Source organism: Podarcis muralis, chromosome 2 (assembly GCF_964188315.1).
Source record: "Podarcis muralis chromosome 2, rPodMur119.hap1.1, whole genome shotgun sequence".
NCBI classification, from domain to species: domain Eukaryota; kingdom Metazoa; phylum Chordata; class Lepidosauria; order Squamata; family Lacertidae; genus Podarcis; species Podarcis muralis.
Genome location: NC_135656.1, coordinates 114,839,981 through 114,866,748, shown reverse-complemented (window position 1 = coordinate 114,866,748; position 26,768 = coordinate 114,839,981). Strand labels below are relative to the sequence as shown.

Here is a 26,768-nt window from a genome sequence, read left to right as displayed (position 1 = left end):
CTTTCTGACAGCCGTCTCCATGGATGCCGTGACACAAGCTCTACTTAAGATAAACCAATCCTTGGAGACCCTAATAAAGCAGAGCTCAGAAAATACACAAAAATTAACAGAATTAACAGCAAGATTGGATCTGAACACAGAATCTATAAATAAATTGGTCCAGGAAAATTCTGCAACACGTAAAATTGCGGAAGAAGCTAGAACTATTGCTGGAGAGACTCAAGAGAACTTAGAACCGATTGCTAAAAAGGTGTATGAGCATGATGCAACTTTAGCTTTGTGGGAATTGCAGAGAAAAGAGAGAAATTTGAAATTGAGATTAATTCCAGAAAACGAAGGTGACAATCTCGTGGAGTTCTTAACACAAGAGTTCGCTGACTGTTGGGAAGACTTGGAGGAAGACGAATTTAAAATCACCACAGCGTTCAGACTGGGTAAAAAACAGAACAGAAAGACTCCGAGGGACTGTTTGATTACCCTTAGATCCAAGGAAGAAAGAGATAAAATATTAAGACTACATTTTGAAAAGACCTTGCAAATTGGAAATTCAGCTGTACAGATTTTTAAAGACATTCCTAAATATATCTTGGATCTGAGAGCTTTCTATAAGGACCTGGTTTATCTGCTAAAGAAGAATACCATCCTTTTTAGGTGGGAATTTCCGCAGGGATTGTCCTTCGATTACAAGGGAAAGAAGGTGAAAATAAAGACCATACAAGATAAAGAGAAATTCTTGGAAAGAAACCGAGAGGACCTACAGAAGGGAACTGTGGACCCAATCGCAGAACAGAGGAGAGCAATAGACATTTTGAACCTTTCGTTTGGACACAATCTACCACCATCAGAGGAAGAGCAACAACTGGGAGCTGTTGGAGGAGTGTCAGAAAAATAACAAGATGGCCCTGCAATTCCTTAGCTGGAATTGTAATGGGCTCAATATGCCTTTGAGGAGACGACAAGTTTTTCACATTTTGAACAAAGAACAACTGGATTTGATATGCTTACAAGAAACCCATATAACCAGAGCTCACAGGAGATTACTTATAAACAAAAGATTAGGACAAGAATTTATCTCATCAGACAAAGTCAAAAAAAGAGGAGTTGTGATTTATGTAAAAGAGAAGTGGGCTCCAAAAATGATGTTTAAAGATGAACAAGGAAGATTTTTGGCAGTTGAGATACAAGTACAAGGAGAAAAATTTCTGATAGTTGGAATTTATGCACCAAACGAAGGTAAGGCAGAATTCTTCAAGAAACTTCATGAAACTTTGACGGACTATTTGGATTATAATATGATAATTATGGGAGATATGAATGGTGTGGTCTCCACAAACATGGACAAGGCACAAAGATTGACAGTCACCAAGGAAGGGAGACTTCCTAAGACCTTCTTTGAAATGACGGAGAATATGGACCTAATAGATATATGGAGAACAAGGAACCCTCTCGAGAGAGAGGGAACCTTTTTCTCCCAAGCAATGAATACCTGGACCAGAATCGATCAAATCTGGATTACTAGTGGAATGGCTCCAAAGATTAAGAAGGTAGAAATCTGCCCAAAAACCTGCTCCGACCATAACGCCGTGAAGATGGAAATGAAACTTACCACAACTGGTCAATTTAGATGGAGGATGAATGACACCCTCTTTCGAGATAAGGAGATCCTCATGAAGGCCCAAAAAACTTTAAAGGACTATTTTGAAATAAATTTAAGGGCCGATGTGGGAAAAAGAGTTATCTGGGACGCAAGCAAAGCTGTGATGCGAGGTTTTTTGATTCAACAAAATTCAATAAAGAGGAGGAAACAGAATGAGAAAAAGGAAAAGATTTTGGAAAAGATAAAGGAAGGAGAGAAAAAATTAAGAGTAAAACCAAAGTCCCAGGAGATTTTGAGAGAGATTAAGTTATATCAAACACAGTATATGGAATTGATGAACCAAGAGATTGAATGGAAGATAAAGCAAATGAGACAAAAGACATTTGAATCGGCAGATAAATGTGGCAAACTTCTGGCATGGCAACTGAAGAAAAGGCAAAAATTAAATACAGTTACAAGCCTAGAAGTGGATGGAAAGAGTATATCTAAACCTAATGAGATTAGAAATTGCTTTCTGAGTTATTTTAAAAAACTCTATGCCCAAGGACCACAAAATGAAGAAGATATAGATAAATTCCTTGATAAATATGGATTACAAAAAATCTCTCATCAAAGCAAGACGGATCTGAATCAGAGAATAACAGAACAAGAGATAGAGGCTGCCATTCAGAATATGCAATTGGGCAAATCTCCAGGGCCAGATGGACTGACTTCCAGATATTACAAATCTTTGAAGGAGTGGTTGATTCAACCATTAAAAGAAGTCTGTAATGAGATCCTTGAGGGAAAAAAGGCACCTGAATCGTGGAAAGAAGCGTATATTTCACTCATACCAAAGACAGAGACTGAAAAGACTCAATTGAAAAACTACCGCCCAATATCATTACTTAATGTGGATTATAAAATTTTTGCAGACATTTTGGCAAAAAGATTTAAAAAAGTGTTAATGGAAAGAATTCATAAGAACCAAGCAGGCTTTCTCCCAAAAAGGCACCTAGCAGATAATGTAAGGAACATAATAGACATTTTGGAGAAGTTAGAGGTGGATATAAACTCTAAAGCAGTGTTGATTTTTGTGGATGCGGAGAAAGCTTTTGACAATATTTCTTGGAGTTTTATGAAAAAGAATCTTCGTGGGATGGGGGTAGGACAAGGATTTGAGAATGGTATGGACGCAATATATTTTGAACAGAAAGCTAAGTTGATTGTAAATAATGTAGTAACTGAGGAACTTAAGATAGAAAAAGGAACACGACAGGGGTGCCCAATTTCCCCATTGCTTTTTATTTCGGTTCTGGAGGTGCGGCTGAATATGATCAGAAATGACCAGCAGGTCAAAGGTGTACAGGTCGGAGCTAAACATTACAAGTTAAGAGCATTTGCAGATGACTTAGTTTTGACCCTGAAAGAGCCAAACACTAGTACGAAAAAGGTCTTAGAAATAATTCAACAGTTTGGCCAGGTAGCCGGATTTAAGTTGAATAAACAAAAAACTAAAGTTTTAGGAAAAAATTTGACAGATATGGAGAAGGAGAAATTCCAAGAGGAGACAGGGTTGACGGTGGTTAAGAAGGTGAAATATCTAGGGGTTTATCTGACATCTAAAAATTTGAATTTGTATAAGGATAACTATGAAAAATGTTGGTTAGAAATTAAAAAAGATCTAGAAATATGGTCAAATTTGAAATTGTCAATGTTAGGCCGAATTGCAGTGATTAAGATGAATGTATTGCCTAGAATGTTATTTTTGTTTCAAACTTTGCAGATTCTTGACAAGATGGATTGTTTCAAGAGGTGGCAGAAAGATATCTCAAAATTTGTCTGGCAGGGCAAAAAGCCCAGAATTAAATTTAAAATATTGACAGATGCCAAGGAAAGAGGGGGATTTGCCCTGCCGGACTTAAAATTGTATTATGAAGCAGCAGCGTTTTGCTGGCTGAAAGAGTGGATGCTCCTCGAGAACACAGACATTTTGGATTTGGAAGGGTTTAATAATGCATTTGGTTGGCATGCATATCTATGGTATGATAAAATCAAGGTGCATAGGGCCTTTAAAAACCATATTGTTAGAAAAGCATTGTTTAATGTTTGGATAAGATATAAAGATCTGTTGGAAAACAAAACCCCTAGATGGTTGTCATCCTTGGAGGCTAAGGCCTTCAAGAAACTTAATATGGAGGTCGGATGGCCGAAGTATTGGGAAATTTTGGAACAGGAGGGTGATAAACTGAAATTACAAAGTTATGAGAAACTGAAGTCTAAAGTACCAGACTGGTTTCAGTATTACCAAATAATGGAGATTTTCAAACAGGACAGGAAAATTGGCTTTCAGGTGGAAAAATCAAAATTAGAGACTGAATTGCTAGATCCCAACACTAAGAATTTGTCAAGAATGTATAACTTGTTGCTGAAATGGAATACACAAGATGAAACAGTTAAATCAGCTATGATTAAGTGGGCGCAGGACATTGGTCATAACATTATGTTTGCTGACTGGGAGTGGTTGTGGAACACCGGTATTAAATTCACGGCATGTAATGCCTTAAAGGAAAACATTATGAAAATGACTTACAGGTGGTACATGACCCCAGTCAAGTTAGCAAAAATCTACCATTTGCCTGACAATAAGTGTTGGAAATGTAAAGAGACTGAAGGTACTTTCTATCACCTTTGGTGGACATGCCCGAAGATTAAGGCTTTCTGGGAAATGATTTATAATGAAATGAAAAAGGTACTTAAATGTACTTTTCTTAAAAAACCAGAGGCCTTCCTCTTAGGCATTGTCGGCCAATTGGTGTTAAAGAGGGATAGAACTTTCTTTATGTATGCTACAACAGCAGCAAGAATACTCATCGCAAAGTATTGGAAGACACAAGATCTACCCACTCTGGAAGAATGGCAGATGAAAGTGATGGACTATATGACATTGGCTGAGATGACTGGCAGAATCCGTGATCAGGGAAAAGAGACGGCGGAAGAAGAATGGAGAAAATTTAAAAGCTACCTTAAGGACTACTATAAACTTAATGAATGTTAGTATGTCTAGGTTTTTAGGGGAAAAAAGGGATACAGTGATATAAGATTAGATTATAGAAGAGATTAAGATGACAGAGGTTGGAAAGGAATATTTAGAAGTTGTTAAAAAATCATGGGCATTGGGATGCAGAAAGGGGGGGTATGGGGGAGTCACGGAAAAGAGGTTCATGAAAAAATGTTATGAAACTATACGTGTTTGTATGTCTTTTTAAGTGTTTGTTTGTCTTTAAAAATTGTTGTAAAACCAATAAAAATTTTATTAAAAAAAAAAAAAACTAAGACACTTTCAAGAATGTATAACTTGCTGTTAAAATGTAATACGCAGGATGAAACGGTTAAATCTGCAATGATTAAATGGGCACAAGATATTGGTCATAACATTATGTTTGCTGACAGGGAACAGTTGTGGACCACCGGTATGAAGTTTACGGCATGTAATGCCTTAAGAGAGAATATTATGAAAATGATATACAGGTGGTACATGACACCAGTTAGGCACGCAAAAATATATCATTTGCCCGATAACAAATGTTGGAAATGTAAAGAAAATGAAGGTACATTCTTTCACCTTTGGTGGACGTGCCCAAAGATTAAGGCTTTCTGGGAGATGATCTATAATGAAATGAAAAAGGTATTTAAATATACCTTCCTGAAGAAACCAGAGGCCTTTCTCCTGGGCATAGTCGGCCAATTGGTGCCAAAGAAGGATAGAACTTTCTTCATGTATGCAACAACAGCAGCAAGAATACTCATTGCAAAGTATTGGAAGACACAAGATTTACCCACCCTGGAAGAGTGGCAGATGAAGGTGATGGACTACATGGAAATGGCGGAAATGACTGGCAGAATTCGAGACCTAGGAGAAGTGTTGGTGGAAGAAGATTGGAAAAAATTTAAAGACTATTTGCGAAAACACTGTAAAATTAATGAATGTTAAAAATGATGTTGGATTGAAAATAAGTGACATTAGCAACAAAGTTAACGAGAATATGAAAAAATGAATTGATAATGGATGAAAATAGAGAGTTATAATATGTTAAGATATAGAGTTAAGATAAACGAAAGAGGGTAAGGATTTGCTGATTTGGTTATTTAAATGGGAATACAAAAAGGGGAGGTGTGAGGAGGTCAAGGAAACAAGCTAATGAGTTTAAAGTTACAAAAAATGCATTTGTTTTTAACTCTTTTTCATCTATTCGTTTTTTGTATTTTGTATTTTTCTTTTTCTTTTTTATGTATTTTTGTATGTTTTCTCTTGTTATCTTTTTCTTTTCCTATGTTTTCTTTTTTTATGTATTTTGCAAACCTATGTTTTTGTAAAACTTCAATAAATATTCTAAAAACAACAACAACAAAATTTTAAAAGATGATACTGTTAAGGTGCTAGACTCAATATGCCAGCAAGGTTATGCTTAAAATTCTACAAGGCAGGCTTAAGCAGTATGTGGACTGAGAACTCCCAGAAGTTCAAGCTGGATTTCGAAGGGGCAGAGGAACCAGAGACCAAATTGCAAACATGCTGGATTATGGAGAAAGCTAGGGAGTTCCAGAAAGACATCTACTTCTGCTCCTCTGACTACATAAAAGCCTTTGACTGTGTCGACCACAGCAAACTATGACAAGTTCTTAAAGAAATGGGAGTGCCTGATCACCTCATCTGTCTCCTGAGTCTTATGGAAAAATCTAGGTGTGAGGCTGTTCAGTCAAACCAGCTCGTTGGGAAGAGCCCGCAGGTCCCTTGCAGAATAAAGGAAGGAGTCCAGCCACCAACTGGAGAAAATAGCTGTAGACCAAAGTTTATTGCGCAACAGGTTCAAAGAGGAATTTTGGACCCCAAGCATGGGGTGACAAAGACTTTTAAAACTTTCCCACCATATCCCAGAATACAGTTTGTAGAGCATCATTGCTATATGATTGTTACATCACTGACATGTCACAATAGCGGAGGGGTAGACAGGGGTTACACTAGTCCAGTGTTTCCCAACCGGTGTTCCGCGGCACAGTAGTGTGCCGCGAGATGTTGCCTGGTGTGCCGCGAGATGTTGCCTGGAGGGAGGCGGGCGAGGGCGTTTGCTTCCCGGAGGACGGAGCGAGGGCGCCCCCTGCTGGGCCGGGGCTCGCTCTCCCCAGAGGGTAAATCTGGATCAAATGGGGCGAGGGGCGGGCAGAATTCTGGGGGCCACTGATGCCCTACAGACCCCCCCCAAGTCCTCCTGGGCGAGCGCTCTGCTGGGCTCTTTTCGGTCGTCGTGCTTGTGGGAAGCCGCCCCTTCCCTGGGCAACGCGCCGCCTCGCGACTCCGGAGTCAGTCCCGCGGGCTCTCGGAGGGACTCTGCAGCTGCCCGGCGTGGAGCGCGACGCGGAGCCGGCCGGGCTTGGAGGCGCCCAGGTAGGGCCGAGCCGGGCGGGGGCGGGGAGGTCTCGGTCTGCTGCGGGCGCAGGAGGGCGAGCGGGAGAGGGGGAGCCGTCGGGTCTCCTGGAAGGAAGCGAGGCGGCGGCTGAGGGGGATGCAGCCCCGTCCTCAGCAACAGGCGCTCCTCGAAGTGAGGCCACAAGTCGGGGCTCGGACAGGGCCTGGAAGCAGCGGCTCCGGCTCTTGGGAGCAGAGAAGGGGACTTCGAAAGCGGCCTGGAGGAGAAAAGCCCCGATGCAGCGAGAGCGGGGAGCGTGCTGCCTTGTCCAGGCCTCCTCGCTTTGTGCCGTCCGCTGCCGGGAGCAGGACACGGGGGCTCCTCGTTCGCATGCTTTCCCGGGTGATCGGTGAGGGTTAGGGTTAGGGTTAGGGTCCCTCAGTCCCTCGCTTTGCTGCCTCCTCCCCCCCCCACCCCCAAAGCTTGGAGGTTCCCCGGCAAGGGGGAGGGAAAAAAATTGAAAGTTACACTTTCGTGCGTCCCTCCCGGCGTGACGCTGCGCGCTGACGTCACGGGGCTGTAATGGTGGTGTGCCTTGATATTTTTTTCATCAAACAAGTGTGCCTTTGCTCAAAAAAGGTTGGGAAACACTGCACTAGTCTAACCTTGGCAAACATGTCCAGACAAGTCCTTGGTACAAGATTAGCATAAGCATGCCCTTGTCAGGGCAAGACTCAGGTATAAGATTAGCATAGGCAAACACCTCTGAAGGCCCATCACCCAAAGTACAATAGAACTTCCTTTGCATGTCTGGCCCCTTGGCAAGTTTGGTGATGGGATTAGGCTTTCCTTGGCCCAGCTCAGCAATTGTCACCCCTGGACACTTCCTGGAGTCCTTTTTCAAGGGGAAAATAGCTTTGGAATGGAGGAAACTGGCAAAGGAGTTGATTTTATATTATTTTTAAAGCTAGGTACCGTATTTTTTGCTCTATAAGATGCACCTAGAGACGCACCTAGTTTTTGGAGGAGGAAAACAAGAAAAAAAGTATTCTGAATCTCAGAAGCCAGAACAGCAAGAGGGATCGCTGCGCAGTGAAAGTAGCAATCCCTCTTGCTGTTCTGGCTTCTGTGAGAGCTGTGCAGCCTGCATTCACTCCATAAGACCCACACACATTTCCCCTTACTTTTTAGGAGGGGAAAAGTGAGTCTTATAAAGCAAAAAATACGGTAACTTCCCTGAGCTGTCAAGTTGAAAGGATACATTCAGGCATAATATCTGTAACATTTAATAACTTTAAAGATGTGCCCCCTAATTTCCTTAACATAAGAAATCTATATGTGGGACAAGAAGCTACAGTTAGAACTAGATATGGAACAACTGATTGGTTCAAAGTTGGGAAAGAGTAAAACAAGGCTGTATATTGCTTCCCGCTTATTTAACTTATATGCGGAATTCAACATGCGAAAGGCTGGAGTGGATGAATCCCAAGCCAGAATTAAGATTGCCGGAAGAAATATCAACAACCTCAGATATGCAGATGACACAACCTTGATGGCAGAAAGTGAAGAGGAATTAAAGAACCTTTTAATGAGGGTGAAAGAGGAGACCGCAAAATATGGTCTGAAGCTCAACATCAAAAAACCAAAGATCATGGGCACTGGTCCCATCACCTCCTGGCAAAAAGAAGGGAAAGAAATGGAGGCAGTGAGAGATTTTACTTTCTTGGGCTCCATGATCACTGCAGATGGTGACAGCAGTCACGAAATTAAAAAGCGCCTGCTTCTTGGGAGAAAAGCAATGACAAACCTAGACAGCATCTTAAAAAGCAGAGACATCACCTTGCCAACAAAGGTCCGTAAAGTTAAAGCTATGGTTTTCCCAGTAGTGAGGTATGTAAGTGAGAGCGGGACGATAAAGAAGGCTGATCGCCGAAGAATTGATGCTTTTGAATTATGGTGCTGGAGGAGACTCTTGAGAGTCCCATGGACTGCAAGAAGATCAAACCTATCCATTCTGAAGGAGATCAGCCCTGAGTGCTCACTGGAAGGAAACATGCTGAAGCTGAGGCTTCAATATTTTGGCCACCTCATGAGAAGAGAAGGCTCCCTGGAAAAAGTTGTTGATGTTGCAGCCCCAGGTAGAGTGTGTTAAAGTAACTGCTGCGAAATGTGGCACCAGACTGCTTTCTTTTGACACCAAGGGTCCTCTTCTGGGGCTGAAAGCATTGGCATGGTTTGATTTTGTCAGTATTGCAAGGAAGCATAGTAGGAAAGGTAAAAAACACCTATGCAGTTTATCAATGTATCTGTGGTTTTCCCCCTGTGTGAGTTTGTTGATATCTTCTAAGTGTTCCACTTTGACTGAAGCTCTTTCCACATTCAAAAGGTTTCTCCCCTGTGTGAGTTCGTTGGTGTATTCTAAGTGATCCACTATCACTGAAGCTCTTTCCACATTCCATACATTTAAATGGTTTTCCCCCTGTGTGAGTTTGTTGGTGTACTCTAAGTTCTCCACTTCGACTGAAGCTCTTTCTACATTCCATACATTTAAATGGTTTCTCCCCTGTGTGAATTCGTTGGTGTACTCTAAGTTCTCCACTTTGACTGTAGCTCTTTCCACATTCAATACATTTAAATGGTTTCTCCCCTGTGTGAATTCGTTGGTGTATTCTAAGTGATCCACTAACACTGAAGCTCTTTCCACATTCCATACATTTAAATGGTTTTTCCCCTGTGTGACTTTGTTGGTGTACTCTAAGTTCTCCACTTCGACTGAAGCTCTTTCCACATTCCATACATTTAAATGGTTTCTCCCCTGTGTGAATTCGTTGGTGTACTCTAAGTTCTCCACTTTGACTGTAGCTCTTTCCACATTCAATACATTTAAATGGTTTCTCCCCTGTGTGAATTCGTTGGTGTATTCTAAGTGATCCACTAACACTGAAGCTCTTTCCACATTCCATACATTTAAATGGTTTTTCCCCTGTGTGAGTTTGTTGGTGTACTCTAAGTTCTCCACTTCGACTGAAGCTCTTTCCACATTCCATACATTTAAATGGTTTCTCCCCTGTGTGAATTCGTTGGTGTATTCTAAGTTCTCCACTTTGACTGTAGCTCTTTCCACAATCCACACATTTATATGGTTTCTCCCCTGTGTGAGTTCGTTGGTGTATTCTAAGTGTCCCACTTCGACTGAAGCTCTTTCCACAATCCACACATTCAAATGGTTTCTCCCCTGTGTGAGTTCGTTGATGTATTCTAAGTTTTCCACTTTCACTGAAGCTCTTTCCACAATCCACACATTTAAATGGTTTCTCCCCTGTGTGAGTTCGTTGGTGTATTCTAAGTGATCCACTATAAATGAAGCTCTTTCCACATTCCATACATTTAAATGGTTTTTCCCCTGTATGAGTTCGTTGGTGTATTCTAAGGCCTCCACTTTGACTGTAGCTCTTTCCACATTCAATACATTTAAATGGTTTCTCCCCTGTGTGAGTTCGTTGGTGTATTCTAAGTGATCCACTATCACTGAAGCTCTTTCCACATTTTATGCATTTAAATGGTTTTCCCCCTGTGTGAGTATGTTGGTGTATTCTAAGTTTCCCAGTGGTACTGAAGCTCTTTTCACATTCAATACATTCAAATGGTTTCTCCCCTGTGTGAGTACGTTGGTGTATTCGAAGTGCTTGACTATGACTAAAGCTCGTTCCACACTTCATACATTCAAATAGTTTCTCTCCTTTTTGAGTTTGTTCTTGTATCCTCAGTTTCTTTGTTCTTCCCAATGAATTGACAGGTGGCTCCATAGAATTCTGACTTTCATCTTCCTCACCTGTTTGGGAGTCTGGGAGGAAAAAAAACCTGTTAGACTTTCAAGAAAGACAAAAAGGGAACTGAACAGATGAAATATTGCAATATATTGGAACCTAAGAAGAGCCTGCTGGATCAGGCAAAGGCCCACCTAGTCCAGCATCCTCTTCTCACAGAGGCCAACCAGATGCCTGTGGGAAACCGGCAAGCAGGACTGGAGCACAAGAGTCTTCTCTGCCTTAATGTGCTTTCCAGAAACTAGTATTAAGAAGCATTATTGCCTAGGATTGCGAGGGCAGAGCAGGGACGTCAGTCTTATCCTTTTTTTCAAGCTATCCAAGTTGCTGGCCATCACTGTCTCCTGTAGGATGGATTCCATAGATGAACTACGCTTCTGTTTATTCATCTTTTGCAGCCCTCATAGAGAGATAAATGTATTATGGCCTAAGCTTTTGTGGGCTGCAGTCTGACAAAGTGGACTCTTGACCAGGAAAGCTGGTGCCACTATAAACCTCTGAGTCTCTTTGTTGGCTTTGTGTACTTATTTTGAAATTTGCACCAAGGTTGTACCACAGTATTTCCAAGGAAGCTTAGGGACGGACAAAATTACAGGGTGTCAGCTCCGTGAATCTCAAGCCTCTCGTGGCTCCTCTGACAGAGCCTGAGAATGCAAGAGATGTGATTCGGTTGGAATGTGAAGCAGGGGAGGAGCAGCCAAGCTGCAGCAGGAGCAAAGAACAAGGAGCCGGAAGAGGGGGTGCCGGGGGGCACAGACTGTTATCTCCAGTTTGAGGTCTGACACAGAGACCCCGGAAATAGCCTGTCCAAAAAATCGTAGGCTCGAGAGAATCTGCGAGAGGGGAAAAGAAAGTGAAAGTGGGGGCTTCTTTGCTGGAGGACTTGGCAACTGCAAGCTGGGATGAACAGGCCGAGGACTGAGCTCCACAGTGATTTATGAGTTTGAGCAATAAACCTGAGATAATTACTACTGGAGTTGTCTCGCGTCTGTGCAGGAGAACCAAGCCATTACAAAGGGGCGCTAAAAATTATTATCCCACTCACTCACTCTCACAAACAACCCCAGTCTCTAAGATTTACACGATTTGCTTATAATACCAGACACTCTTGGACTTTATATGCCCAATCCTAAGTGTAGAGCCTCCAGCCACAGGAATTGTGTATCATGATAACGGGTCCTTTGTCCCTTAAGCCCACCAAACTGGGGAGGTGCATGCATTTATTGTGTTTTGATGCTGGTGGAATGTATCATTCTGACCCTGTGTATAAAAAATAAGAGTAATAGAAACAATTTAAATACATTAATGATAAATAATTATGGGAAGCATATCCATTCCCCTTCACCCATTTTTCAGGATTGTTGTGCAACATCATTATCATCAATTATTCCCACCGTGGAAATAACACCTAAGATTTCAAAGCCTGGAGGAAGAAAATCTTTCCCCACTAATTTAGGAAAAGGATTCAAGAAAAAAAGAGCTGCTTCTGAGAAGGCCTCACCCCTTCCTTCTTCCTGTCAGGAACTTCCTTCCATTTGTCTCCTCTCCTTCTTTTCCTCTTTCTCCCTCCACCATCCATCTATCCCTCTCCCCATCTCCTCTCCCCTGGAACTAACCAGATTTCTCCAAGGGTCCTGGGAAGGAATGCTCAGAGGTTGTGGGGAGGGATGCGGGAGACAGCCTGACCAGGTCAACCGTCCATCTTCCTCCTTCCATCCTGGCCAGGGTTGCAGGTTCAGCTTCTTTTTTTTTTTATAATATTTTTTATTGCGTTTCTTTTCATAATTTTGTAGATTCCAAACCATACAGAATAAATCAAATACAAGAAACAATTTTTGAATTTTTTTACAAAAGAAAACAACATTGTACTTCCCCACACCTTCCAGATCTGCATTCTTTGTAATAACAATATCAGCAATTTGTTACCTTATTTCAAACCTTGTTACAACTTTCAATTATTATGTATCCGTATTCAATATATTGTATCTCAAATTTGTTACCTTTAAAATAAACATAATATGTTTGGTTCACTTTGTCTTCTTTTCTCTTTTATCACTTATTTTGCCATTTGCTTAATCATATTTGCTAAAGCATAACATTTCCATTAACATGCACAATCTTAGGATTCATACAATTTGTAATGTTTTTGCAAATAGTCTTTAAATTTTTTCCAGTCCGCCTCAACCGATTCTTCATCCAAATCTCGGATTCTGCCGGTCATTTCAGCTAATTCCATGTAGTCCATCAACTGCGTCTGCCATTCTTCCAAAGTGGGTAAATCTTGTATCTTCCAGTTCTTAGCGATGAGAATTCTTGCTGCTGTGGTAGCATACATAAATAACGTTCTGTCTTTCTTATGCACTTTCTGGTCCACCATGCCCAGCAGGAAGGCCTCTGGTTTCTTGGGGAAGGTATACCTAAATACCTTTTTCAATTCATTATAAATCATTTCCCAGAAAGCCTTCACTTTTGGGCAGGTCCACCAGAGATGAAAAAAGGTACCTTCTGCCTCCTTACATTTCCAACATTTATTATCTGACAGGTGATATATCTTAGCTAGTTTGACTGGGGTCATGTACCACCGGTATACCATTTTCATAATGTTTTCTTTCAGGGCAGTACATGCCGTGAATTTTATTCCGGTGTTCCATAACTTTTCCCAGTCTTCAGACATAATGTTATGTCCAACATCCTGTGCCCATTTTATCATGGCAGATTTTACTATCTCATCCTGTGTATTCCACTTAAGCAGCAAGTTATACATTCTTGATAATATCTTAGTTTTTGGTTCTAACAATTCTGTCTCCAAATTCGATTTTTCCACTTGGAACCAAACTTTTTTATCCGTTTTAAAAACCTCTTGAATTTGAGCATAATGTAACCAGTCTCGCACCTTATTTTTTAATTTATCCTGGCTCTGCAACTTCCAATTGTCTCCAATTTTTTCAATTATTTCCCAATACTTCGGCCAATGCGCCTCCATATTGGGCCTTTTTGGGGCCTTGGCCTCCATCGGTGATAGCCACCTCGGGGTTTTACTCTCTAATAAGTCTTTATATTTCATCCAGACTGCAAAAATTGCTTTTCTGACAATATGGTTTTTGAACAATTTATGAACTTTAACCTTGTCGTACCACAAATATGCATGCCAACCAAAAGCATTATCAAAACCTTCCAGATCTAGGACATCAGTGTTTTCCAACAAAAGCCAATCCTTCAAACAGCAGAAGGCTGCAGCTTCATAGTATAACCTCAAGTCCGGCAGGGCAAACCCTCCTCTTTCTTTCGAGTCAGTTAGTATTTTAAACTTTATTCGAGGCTTTTTGCCCTGCCAGACAAACTTAGATATGTCCTTCTGCCATTTTCCAAAACATTCCACTCTGTCCACGATCTGTAGGGTTTGGAATAAAAATAACATTTTCGGCAATACATTCATTTTTATAGCTGCGATTCTACCCAACAAGGAAAGTTTCAATCTTGACCAAATTTCTAAATCCTTTTTAATTTCCAACCAACATTTTTCATAGTTATCTTTAAATAAATTCAAGTTTTTGGAGGACAAGTAAATCCCTAGGTATTTCACTTTTTTAACCACATTTAGTTCTGTTTCTCTCTGGAACCCCTCTGCTTCTGTAGATGTCAAATTTTTGGTCAAAACCTTCGTTTTTTGTTTATTTAACTTAAATCCCGCCACCCGACCAAACTCTGCTATAAGTTCTAGGACTCTTTTTGTACTGGGTTCTGGCTCCTGTAATGTCAGAACTAAGTCATCTGCAAAAGCTTTCAATTTATATTGTTTCACTCCGACCTCTATCCCTTGTACCAGCCGGTCCTCCCTAATCATGTTCAGTAACACCTCCAGGACTGAGATAAATAAAAGAGGGGATAGAGGGCACCCTTGTCGTGTCCCTTTTTCAATTTTAAATTCCTCCGTCACCACATTGTTCACTATTAATTTAGCTTTCTGTTCTGAGTAAATAGCATCTATTCCATTTTCAAACCCCCGTCCCACTCCCATCCCTTCCAAGTTTTTCTTCATAAACATCCAAGATATGTTGTCAAATGCTTTCTCCGCATCAATAAAGATTAACACCGCCCTTGTGTTCCTGATGGTTTGCAAAAGTTCCAAAATGTCAATGATGTTTCTGGTGTTTTCATATAAATGTCTACCAGGGAGAAAGCCTGCTTGGTCCTTATGAATTACTTCATTTAAAACCTTTTTAAGTCTGCTTGCCAAAATGTCTGCAAATATTTTGTAATCCACATTCAGGAGTGAGATGGGACGGTAGTTCTTAAGCTGCGTCTTTTCGGATTCTGACTTAGGTATCAATGTGATGAAAGCTTCTTTCCACGTTTCTGGTGCCCTCTTCCCATCCATAATCTGGTTGCATACCTCCATCAAAGGTTGTATCAGATAGTCCTTCAAAGTCTTATAGTATTTGGAGGTAAGCCCATCCGGGCCTGGAGATTTGCCTAGTTGCATACTCTGAATGGCACCTTCGATTTCCTGTGGGGTTATTCTAGAGTTCAAGATTGATCTTTTATCTTGAGTTATTTTAGATAATCCATTTGTCTTTAGGAATTGTTCTATCTCGAATTCTTTCTGAGGCCCCTGTGCGTACAGTTCTTTAAAATATCTGTGGAAGCACTTCCTAATTTCCTCTGGTTTCTGAATCATTCTTCCTTCAATCTCTAGATTTGTAACTGTATTTAACTTTTGTCTTTTTTTCAGCTGCCAAGCTAGCAGCTTTCCACATTTATTTGCTGATTCAAACGATCTTTGCTTCATCTGTTTAATTTTCCATTCAATTTCTTGATTTATTAATTTAGAGTATTGTGCTTGATGGAATTTGATTTCTCTCAGCACCTCCTTTGACTTTGGGTTGATTCTCAATTTTTTCTCTCCCTGATGTATCTTCTCCAATATTTTCTCCTTCTTTCCATTCCAGAGCTTTTTCTTGATTGAGTTTTGCTGTATGAGAAACCCTCTCATGACCGCTTTGCTAGCGTCCCAGATCGTTCTTTTTTCTACTGTAGTGTTCAAATTTATCTCAAAATAGTCCTTTAACATTTTTTGGGCCTTTTTGACGATCTCTTGATCTCTTAAAAGGGTGTCATTCATCCTCCATCTGAAGGAACCGGTTTGAGTAAGTCTGAATTCTAGTTTCAAGGCGTTGTGGTCGGAGCATGTTTTTGGGCAGATTTCCACCTTTCTGGTCTTGGGTGCCAGCCCTCTAGACGTCCAAATTTGGTTGATCCGTGTCCAGGACAGGTGGGCTTCAGAGAAGAAAGTTCCTTCTTTACCTAGGGGGTTCTTTGTCCTCCATATGTCAATCAAATCCAAGTTGTCAATCAGTTCAAAAAAGGTTTTAGGCAGTCTTCCATCTGATGTTAGGTTTTGATTTTGAGACTTATCCATGTGTGTAGACACCACTCCATTCATGTCTCCCATCATTATGATGTTGTTATAGTCCAAATAGTCCAGCATAGTCTCATGCAGTTTCTTAAAAAAATTTGATTTCCCGTCATTTGGCGCATATATTCCCAATATCAAAATTTTTTCTCCTTGTGTCTGAATTTCAATCGCCAAAATTCTTCCTTGCTCATCTTTAAAAACAAATTTTGGTGCCAGGCTCTCCTTGGCATATATCACCACACCTCTTTTCTTAACCTTGTCAGATGAAATAAATTCTTGGCCTAGTCTTTTATTAACTAAAACTTTCCTGTGGAGCCTGGTCACATGGGTTTCTTGTAAACAAATAATGTCCAATTGTTCTTTCTTCAATATGTGAAATATTTTCCTTCTTTTTTCCGGGGAGTTTCCGCCATTTATATTCCAACTAAGTAGCTGCAGAGACATCCTGTACTATTTTGTTGCACCTAGAGTGGTGTTTCTTCTTTGTCCTCTGGTTCCGAGGGTGTAGGGCCTGGTCCGCCTCCAGGCGGTATCCCAGATTGTGGTAGAGGCCAATGTGCTGCTGCTTCTTTTTGGAGATCTTCTCCGTGGTCGTGCAGGAACTTTTGTAAGTCCTCTGGTGTTCTTATTTTTACCTTCTTCTGCTTGTAAGTAAAAGATAGTCCTTGTGGAAACTCCCACCTATAGCGAATTGTGTTGAGTCTCAGCAATCTTGCCAGTTCTGAATAGGTGGTTCTCAAGTCCAATAACTGTTTTGGTATATCTCTGTAAATTTGTACCTTTTTGTCCTGTATCTCCAGTGCGTTTGCAAAGTGTAGGCCTAATATTTTGTCTCTCTCTTCCCTTGATCTCAAAATTATCAAACAATCTCTGGATCTGTCCTTCCTTACCAATCTTCCCAGTCGAAAAGCTGAAGTTATTTTAAAATCACTTTCTTCCTTTATGTTCCAGAATTTTGAAAATTCTGTTGTCAAAAATCCAATCAAATCCTCTTGTTCAATTTCTGGAATTGCTCTCAATCTGAGGTTCTTCTCCCGATTTTTCAGTTCCACCAAAGAAAGATAGGCTTGCTGTTCACCAATTTGTTTGTGCAGAGGCCTGACTTCTCCTTTAACCTCCTCAATCTCTTTTTTTGCTGCCGTTGCAATTTGAATAGCTTCCCCAGCTAAGTTACGATTTTCAGCTGTAGCTCCTTGCAATTTTTCAATTGCTTGTGTGTGCTGGGAAACCTGATCAGTCAATTTCTGGATTGAGGATGTGGCTTGGTCTATTTTTAATGATTGGTTATCAACCTTTTGGTTTAAGGCTGCCAATTGCTCCAAAATTTGTTTCAAAACTCCCTCCGATCCTCCTGCTACCATATCTTCCTCTGCAGAATTTTTAGGCTTTTCGACTTCTGCCTTTTGTGAGCCCAGCACAGCTGGGACCGAAGATCTGCGTCCCTGAGTCAGAATTGTTTGTACTAGCTGTGCCTGCTTTTTTTCTTTTTCTTTTTCTTTCTCCTTGGCTTCCTTCGCTTTAGCTGCCCTTGTCTTTCCTGTGCCACTCATCAGTCAATGTTCAAGGTCAAATTTTTATTGTCCCATGGGAAAGACAGGTCCAGTTTCAAAACAATCCAGTAAGAGAGAGTAAACATAGAAAGCTATTCCCAGGCCTTTATAATCCCAAAGTCCTCTAGGGGGAGTGCAACCAAAATTCAAAGAGAAGAAGGCAACTTTTCCGCCATTAAAGTCCCTGCTATGTTAAAAACACACAGAAGTCCCAGAAAAAAAAAATTAGCAAAAGAGAATCTTGCAGAGTACTTTTAACTTTTAACTTTTAACAAAGTTTCAGCAAGGTGCGTGCCACTTGTATCTAGTCCAGTTTATTTAAGCTCAAAAGTAACACTTTCATCAGTTTGTAACAGTTCCGCAGTTGAAACAATTTCCCCTCCGGCAGCCCAGCAGTTTAGAAATTGGCTTTCAATAGCCTTTAACCGAGGGGGGTTTCTCCAACTTTCTCTTAAAAATTTACTCACAATTAAATCTGTCTTTCCTTTTCCGCAACTACTTCTGAGAGTGCATGAAAGGCTCTCTTTAAAGTTCCCCTTTTCCGCTGCTTTACGCTTGGTGGATCCTTTGCTTTGATCTTGTAAGCAGTACCGGAAGACGGACTTCCTTTTTATCGTCTCCCGGTTTCAGCCAATTTAAGAACAATTTGTTTCCGAATTTAATGTCCTTACTCACGGGTTCGTTGTTTCAGCCAGATCTTTAAAGGAAGAAAGGTCGGCGCTCATCTGTGACAGCTGCGCGGCTTCGCTTCCGCAGAAAGAGCGATGAACTCACAGCACCGCAACCCCTCCTTCGCTCCGGAGCCCCTTACGGGGTCCCTTCCGCGATTTCGGGGTCGCTCCAGGTGCCCGCCGAGTCCCACGGCCACGGGCTCACTCTACCCGTGGTTTATCTTGATGGGTCGTCGCTGTGCCGTGGCGAAACGACCCTTTCCTGCGGAGCCCCTCTTCAGAGATCGAAGAGGTCCGCCATCACCGTTTCGCGCCGCCTCCGGCTTCTTGAGGAGCACAGAATCCAGAGCAAGTTGCAGCTTCCTGGGAGGGAGGGAAGAAGAAGAAGCCAAGGGAGTCTGAGGGCCCCTGCAGGGATTCTCCTGCCCAAGACATCCTGCTGCCCCTGGAGAAGCCCCAATTGGGGACCCCCTTCCCAAGAGCCTCCACCCATTTTCAAACACCTTTGGCAATTCCTTTCACCTGCCTATCCCACCTCCCTTCCTAAGGCTGGCATGGTATGCTCATTAGTTGCCCTTGGAACTTAAGAGTTAATCTGCAAAGGACTGCTCTGAATACATGGGTGGCCCTTGCATTGGAGAAGAAGGAAGCCCCTTGCTTGCATCTGGACCCCCTGGGAGAGGCGGGGGATCCGCCCCCTGCTCCCTCTTCCCTCACTGCCTCCTCCTCTGTCCTCCTGCCCTGCAAACACCCTTTGCTCTTGTTCCTCAGGGGAGAGAGAGAGGCAGGAAGAGCCTTCAAACCCATCCGTTTCCTCCACTGCTCCCCCTCCTGTCCTTTTGGAAAACAGGAGCTTTGGTCAGGAGTAAACAACTTAGATGTTCACTTTAGAGCATTGCTTGCTCCTACCATGTGTGAGTCTGTCTGCGTTTGGACCTAGTGGACAACATACATATTTACACCACGTGATTCCTTAAAGAGGGCAATTCTTTAAAACTGAAGGCCATTTCTACAAAATGGAAGACTTCCGAAGGCAGCCTTTTACAAGGAAATTGTTGATAGTTTTTATTTTGTTGGAAGCTACCCAGATGGGCTGAGGCAACCCAGTCAGATAGGCAGGATGCAAATAAGAATAATAATAATAATGATAATAATAATAATAATAATTGCTTCCTAAGCCTGTCCTAGGACGCGGGTGGCGCTGTGGGTTAAACCACAGAGCCTAGGACTTGCTGATAAGAAGGTTGGCAGTTCGAATCCCCGCAACGGGGTGAGCTCCCGTTGCTCAGTCCCTGCTCCTGTCAACCTAGCATTTCGATAGCACGTCAAAGTGAAAGTAGATAAATAGGTACCGCTCCAGCGGGAAGGTAAACGGCGTTTCTGTGCGCTGCTCTGGTTCGCAAGAAGCGGCTTAGTCATGCTGGCCACATGACCCGGAAGGTGTACACCGGCTCCCTCGGCCAATAAAGCAAGATCAGCGCCTCAACCCCAGAGTCGGTGATGACTGGACCTAATGGTCAGGGGTCCCTTTACCTTTTTAAGCCTGTCCTGCTAGGCATGCTGATCAGAGACTCTGTCCAAACAGCCCCTTTGAACGCAACAGGGCTTCCTATTTTTACTATTTTTACAGTGGGAACAGTCAAACCACAAAGCCACTGATCAGCCAGAGTTTCCTGTTTTGACCAAGCACAGTTTGAAGTTAGCTTAATATCCCAGCTTATTCCAAAGCTGGCAGCCGTAGTTTCTTGGTTTGGGCAAAATGGAAAGTTTGTTAGTTATGCCTCATAAGAGAGTGCCTGGTTTCATCACAGTTCACCCTCAGGGACGGCCCAATCATGAGGTAAGCTGGGACAATTAGGTCAGGAGGCAGATGCAGGGAGATACGGGACTAGCACGTTCCCAGCTCCCCTGTTTGTTAGCCTTGCTGCCAGTGCAGGACCACAGCTGGTAAATTTGTGCAGCTACCCATTTAGAAAGTTTGGTCTAGCAAGCCTTTTTAAAGTGGATTAGAGAGAAAGTGCAGGGGGGAGGAATATTCACCACCATAGCTAAACAGAACCTCCATGTCGAGAGGCAGTGGACCTGTGACCTCCAGGTGCTGGAAACCCAGGTGAGAGGAGGGCACTTACCTTTCCCAGAAGCCCCTCAGTGTCTGGGAGCAGGGTCTGGTCTGTCCCCCCTGCTCTTCCACTGGGCCACTGACTGGCATCTGCAGCTCCCCTGAAGGAGAGGACACCATCCCCGGAGTGGGGAGGACTGGGAGCCTGTGGGGTTTCCCACTTTGAACGAGGGGGCTGCATCGTCTTCAGGAAATCCTGCTTCTGGGCCTCCCAGTGCTGCTGCGACTGCTCCTCCTCTGGCTCCTGCTTAATCTGACATAAATCTGCCCGAGGCAGAAGATCCCTGATGGTCCCAACTTGGCCAGTAGGAGGTTTCTTTCCTTTGCACTCCAGTCTCTCCCTCTCCCTGGGTCCCTGCTCTTCCATTTTTTTGCCACCCTGCTGGAAAAGAAATAAACACAAAGTAAAATAAAACCCAAGAATAAAAACAAAAGCACATTTTTTAACCATTAGCCAGTTTTTGATTTTCCATTAATTGCTTTGAGATTTTTTCCCCTTAAAAATATGAAGCAGCAGTGAAATGAAATGAGTAATAATCTGAACATGAATAATCTGAACATAGAGTCCTCCTTTCCTCTGCCTTCTCAAATCTGGAACTCACTTCAACCCTCAGCCTTCATTTGCCTTACTGAGGAAGGTGGAAATAAAACAATTAATGAAACCAGGCTTAAGCCTGTCTCACTTATTTACACGCAGACACAAGAGGTCACTAGCTTTGACAGCTTGGGAAAAGATCAGATGCATTCTCTGGAATATAGATCTATCAGCTGTTTTAATTGCCGTGACAGATCAACAGAACCTCCATGTGTAGGCACAGTGTACCTTGATTTGGGGCAGGCAAAAGAAGCCATTTCCTTGCTAAATGAATCTGATGGACATCATTGCCACAAGATGCGGTGATGGTGGTGGCAAAGAGAGCTTTCAAAGGCGATCAGACCAATTCACAAATGAGGGCGATAGATTTATCAATGGCACTGGCAGAGGAAGGGGGGGCAGGAGTAGTGGTCTGCAAAGGGTGTCAGGGGGCTGCACAGGAAGAGCCCCCCCCCGTGCTGCACTGCTCTCCCCCCCCCTGCCTCCCCTTCCCTTGGACCCCTCATTCTGCCCCTTGAGCTCAGGACTGAAGGGAGCAGCTCCCCAGGGGCTCCGGCAGGGTCCGTGCTAGCCTGAGCCAGAGATGTTTGCCCCTGTGCCCTCCTGCAGATGCCCTGCCCCTCAGCTGCGCCCCTTCCCCTTCCTGCCCGCTTGGGGGGCGCCCTGCAGCCTCTGACTCCACTCGGGGCCTCATCCTGCCAGGCCCACCTGCTCTCCTCCTCCTCCCTCCCTCCCGCCTCCTGCACCTCGGACTCCTCGCTCCGTCCCTGCACCGGAATCCGGCTCCACTCCGAGGAAACTCGCCAGGCCACGGCCCGCTGCTCCTCCGCTCTCCTCGGCGGGGGACAGGAAAGTGCAGCCGCTCTCGAGTCCCCCTGGCTGGCCCCGTTTCCTGCCTCTCTGGGCATCGGAGCTCGCTGGCTGTGGGTTGGGCCCTGGGAGGCTGCGAGGCTGGATGCGCCCCCTTGCGCTGTCCCTCAAAATTTATTGTATCATTGGAATCTACCTGGCATCTTATATGCTATCCAGAATGTTGCACAAATAAGTCTCCTTGTGATCCGATGTGCAGTCACTGGTTTCCTTATCAGCAAATATTTCCAGAAAGCTAGGACGATGCCACCCTGCAGCCACAGCTGTCAATTTTCAGATTTGAAAATAAGTGATCAGCAGCCTCACCTGTCCCGGGGACAGTCTACAGGATATCTAACAATCCGGGATAGCAGTGGGAAATTACACTGGAATAAGGGAATTTCCCGCAAAAAAAAAAAAGGGGGGGGGGGGAAGACAGCTATGCCTGCAGCCTGAATGGGTAGCTGGAGGAGGCAGTCCAGTTCCCAGCTCTGCTGGTTGGGATCTGGCAATCACTTAGCTCCAGCAACTGACCTTTCCAAACCCTCCAACATTTCTCTCATGAAAATAGGAACATCCCTTTCCATAAATATAATTTTCCTATTTATATACCGCACATCTTATTACGTTGCCCCAGCCACTCTGGGCAGTTTCCAACATATATAAAAAACATAATAAAACATTAAACATTTTCAAACGTCCCTATACAGGATTGTCTTCTCAGAGGGCCCGGGGGTCGGATAACTCCATTCCCTCCAGCATTTCTTCAATAAAATAGGGAGACCCTAAGGAAAAGCGGAATATTCTGGGATCAAATCAGAAACCAGGACAGCTTCTCTAAATCAGGGACATCCCTGGGAAATAGTGGCACTTGGAGGGTTTCTCTTTCCCTGTTTTTTCATTCGCTGCCTCTGGTCTCCTGCATCCATTTAGCAGAGGAGGGGAACGGTTTGGGCCTTCATACTTCTCCACCCCCACCCCACCCCCAATATAACCAAAAACACACACACCATTTTGGAGTGAGGACCAAAAAAATAAAATCGTTTTATTATTTTATTTCTTATTTTTGCAGTTCAATCTACCGTATCTATACATTTTAATGTTTATAGCCAATGGCCACCACAATACAATATGAGCACAAATCACACAGCTGCAAAACAAAAGACATTGCATGCTCCAGACCAGGATAAATCTATAGCGTCCAAAATTTATTTTCACGGTTGTTTCAATGGGAAGGATATAGGGCAGCAGAGCCAAGGTGGTGAGGTCCAGAGTGGAGTTCCTATCATCCTTGACTGTCTGCCCTGCTGGCTGAAGCTGATGGGAACTGGACAACAACATCTGGGGACATCTCAATGGTTATTCTGTGATATACAGAATCTACAAAGGATTAAGGCACTGATCCAGAAGAGAATGAACTGAGAAGAGGCCCCACTGAATTATCTGAAGTGAAGCAGAGGAAGATCATTATATAATAATAATAATAATTTATTATTTATACCCCGCCCATCTGGCTGAGTTTCCCCAGCCACTCTGGGCAGCTTCCAATCAAGTGTTAAAAACAGTACAGCATTAAATATTAAAAACTTCCCTAAACAGGGCTGCCTTCAGATGTCTTTTAAACATAGGATAGCTGCTTATTTCCTTCACATCTGAAGGGAGGGTGTTTCACAGGGTGGGCGCCAGTACAGTCTGGTTCCCTGTAACCTCACTTCTTGCAATGAGGGAACCACCAGAAGGCCCTCGGCTCTGGATCTCAGTTTCCGGGCTGAACGATGGGGGTGGAGATGCTCCTTCAGGTATACAGGACCAAAGCTGTTTAAGGCTTTAAATGTCAGCACCAACACTTTTAAGTGTGCTCAGAAACGTACTGGGAGCCAATGCAGATCTCTCAGGACCGGTGTTATGTGGTCCCGGCGGCCACTAAATGTTAATAAACAGAAACCTGTGCAGAAACAGAGACAATACTGCTGTGATGGCCTGGGATTCCGAGTCTGAGAGCGATCCGGAGGAATCCCAGCCGGCACAGGAGTCCCCGCCTCCAGGGCCGGCTGAACTGGGGCAAGGCCTAGATGCTGAGGAGACTCAAGAGCAGGCACCAGGTGAAATCATTCAGGCCCCAGAGGTGCTGGAAGACTCAGTGGCTACAGGTGAGCCTCCCCTGGGGCCCAGTAACCCTTCGGCCTCTCCTGAACTGCAGAGGCTTAGGGCAGAGAGGCGAAGGGAACTGGTGTCTCCCAGGAGGAGTGCTCGCCTTAAGGCCAAGAGAGGCGGGGCTTCTGGGGGCCGGGACCGCCCCCGGCCTTAGAAGAAGATAAAGGTCAGGCAGCCCGGTCCCAGGTTGCGGGAGCAACGTCGTTGTGAAGTATCTGCTTTACCCAGTCCTTGTCCGGCACTCCCAGTGTGCCTGTTCCTCGCCCAGCTTCCTGTTTCTGACTCTCCAGTGTTCCTGTTCCTCGCCTGGATTCCTGCTTCTGCCTTACCAGTGTTCCTGTTCCTCGCCTGGACTCCTGCTTCTGCCCTACCATCGTTCCTGCTACCCCGCCCGGCTCCCTGTTGATCTTGGCCTACGGTAATAGTACCTTATCCCCCCTGGGACCAGCACAGTTTGCTCCCGCCACACCCGCACTCCCTCTTTGTTGGGGTGCGTTCGGGAAGAGTCAGAGGCCATGGCTGACCAAGCGGCTACATTGTTGGCAATAGCCCAGGAGAACCAGGCCTTGAGGCACACCGTGCAGCAGCTCAGTAACGTGGTTACGGCACTACAGCAGCGTTTGGACGCCCTACCGGCTCCTGGGGCCGACGCCCCGGCTTCTGGCAAGTACCCAGTGGCCTTGCCTGAGAAATTTGATGGGGCTCCGGCCAGCTTTCCCATGTTCCTTGCCCAGGCCAAGCTGTATATTCAGGGGCGCGCCCGGAACTTCCCTGACGACCGCACCAAGGTGCATTTTTTGATTAGTTTGTTAAAGGACCAGGCGGCCAAGTGGGCGTTGCCGCTGCTCAGGCAAGACTCCCCCTTGCTGGCAGACTACGGGGGGTTTTGCAATCTGTTGGAGGCCGCGTTCGGCAACCCTCAGAAGGGGAGTCAAGCCAACCGGGCGATTCGGCGGTTGAGACAGGGCAAGTCCAAGGTGGCCGCATACACCACAGAATTCCGGCTGCTGGCACAGGACTTGACCTGGAACGACTCTGCTCTTCGGGACCAGTATCTCGAGGGGCTTTCAGATGAGATACTGGACCAGCTGGCCACAATGGAACGCCCCACCACGCTAGACGCCCTTATTCAGCGGAGTCTACAGATAGACGATCGGCTAGAGGACCGGCGTCAGGCTCGGGGCCGCCGGCACCTCCAGTTCTCGGCCCCAGTGTCTACCAGCAGCCCCACAGGCCCAGCTGAGTCATTGGAGGAACCCATGCAGCTTGGGGCAGTGCGGCCACGCCTCTCCCCCGCAGAGAAGTCGCGGCGTCGGGAGGGGAATCTATGTCTCTATTGTGGCGGAAGCGGACACTATGCACGGTCCTGTCCTGAGAAACCGCCAACCCCAGTAGCTGATGGCCCTGGCTACCTGGGGTCCCAAACAGCACAGAATGGGGCCGCACCAATTGAATTACAACACCTTATGGTTCCGGTACATCTATACCCTCCAGGAGGGCCATGGATTCTTACCCATGCTCTGGTGGATTCAGGGGCAACCCGCTCTTATATGGACGCTGCTTTTGCTGCCCAGCATCGGGTGCCACTTCGGAACAAGCCAGAACCGGTACAGGTGGAGGCAATTGACGGACGGCCACTGCGTTCGGGCGCCGTCACTCAAGAGACCCAGCCCCTGGTCCTGTGCCTCCAGCAGCACCGTGAGATGCGAACTCTGGATATTGCCTCCATGCCCCGGTTCCCCCTGGTGCTTGGGATGGACTGGCTAGAGGCTCACAATGTGCAGATTGACTGGGTCAAACGGACTGTACACTTCCCAGACCCCAGTTCTCCTGCTGAGACTGAGATGCTAGCAGCTGCGCCCACTGAGGAGGCTGCTGCAACGCTCCCCGCTGAGTACCGGGACTATCACGACGTGTTCGAGGAACGGGGGGCAGACCAGCTGCCGCCGCATCGGTCCTTTGACTGCGGCATAGACCTCCAGCCCGGAGCGCCTCTACCGGTGAGTCGCTTATACTCGTTAACAGAGCCAGAGCGCGAGGCTTTGCAGGACTTCTTGCGCAAGAACCTGGAGCGTGGGTTCATTAGACCTTCTACCTCGCCCACTGCTGCGCCAGTGCTCTTTGTTAAAAAGAAATGTGGGGAGCTCCGCCTTTGCCATGATTACCGGGCCCTGAACAAAATTACCATCCCGGACCGGTACCCCTTGCCCCTTATTTCGGAGTTACTGGAGCGGGTGCAAGGGGCGCAGGTGTTCACCAAGCTAGACCTCCGGGGAGCCTACAATTTGATTCGGATCCGCGCCGGGGATGAGTGGAAGACAGCATTCGGGACCCGGTACGGACAGTTCGAATACCTGGTTATGCCCTTTGGTTTGTGCAACGCGCCTGCTGTGTTCCAACGGTACATCAACCACGTGTTCCAGGACTTGCTAGACAAGTACGTGGTGGTGTACTTGGATGACATTCTGGTTTACTCCCGTGACCCGGCGTGCCACGAGGGCCATGTCCGGACCGTGCTGCAGCGCTTGCGCGAGCATCGTCTGTATGCAAAGCTCAGCAAGTGCGAGTTCCATCAGCAGTCAGTGGACTTCCTGGGTCATCGA

The 26,768-nt window shown here is 44.7% G+C and overlaps 3 protein-coding genes across 3 annotated transcripts in view; 1 reads left to right on the top strand and 2 right to left on the bottom strand.

Moving 5' to 3' along the window:
* The window catches only part of LOC114592429 (tripartite motif-containing protein 10-like), a 647,260-nt gene that overhangs the window by 242,416 nt on the left and 378,076 nt on the right, over positions 1–26,768 (top strand). The gene's annotated exons all lie outside the window — the stretch shown is intronic.
* On the bottom strand, positions 7,223–12,550 carry LOC144326083 (uncharacterized). Its single transcript, XM_077921969.1, has 2 exons — positions 12,428–12,550; positions 7,223–10,828 (listed from the first exon to the last, which is right to left on the bottom strand). The coding sequence occupies exons 1-2, from the start codon at positions 12,525–12,527 to the stop codon at positions 9,282–9,284; spliced, it is 1,647 nt and encodes a 548-aa protein (XP_077778095.1). The 5' UTR covers positions 12,528–12,550; the 3' UTR covers positions 7,223–9,281.
* LOC144327062 (uncharacterized) lies at positions 18,749–22,090 on the bottom strand. Its single transcript, XM_077925266.1, has 3 exons — positions 21,909–22,090; positions 20,578–20,949; positions 18,749–18,811 (listed from the first exon to the last, which is right to left on the bottom strand). Exons 1-3 carry the CDS (start codon positions 22,068–22,070, stop codon positions 18,749–18,751), a joined length of 597 nt encoding a protein of 198 aa, XP_077781392.1. The 5' UTR covers positions 22,071–22,090.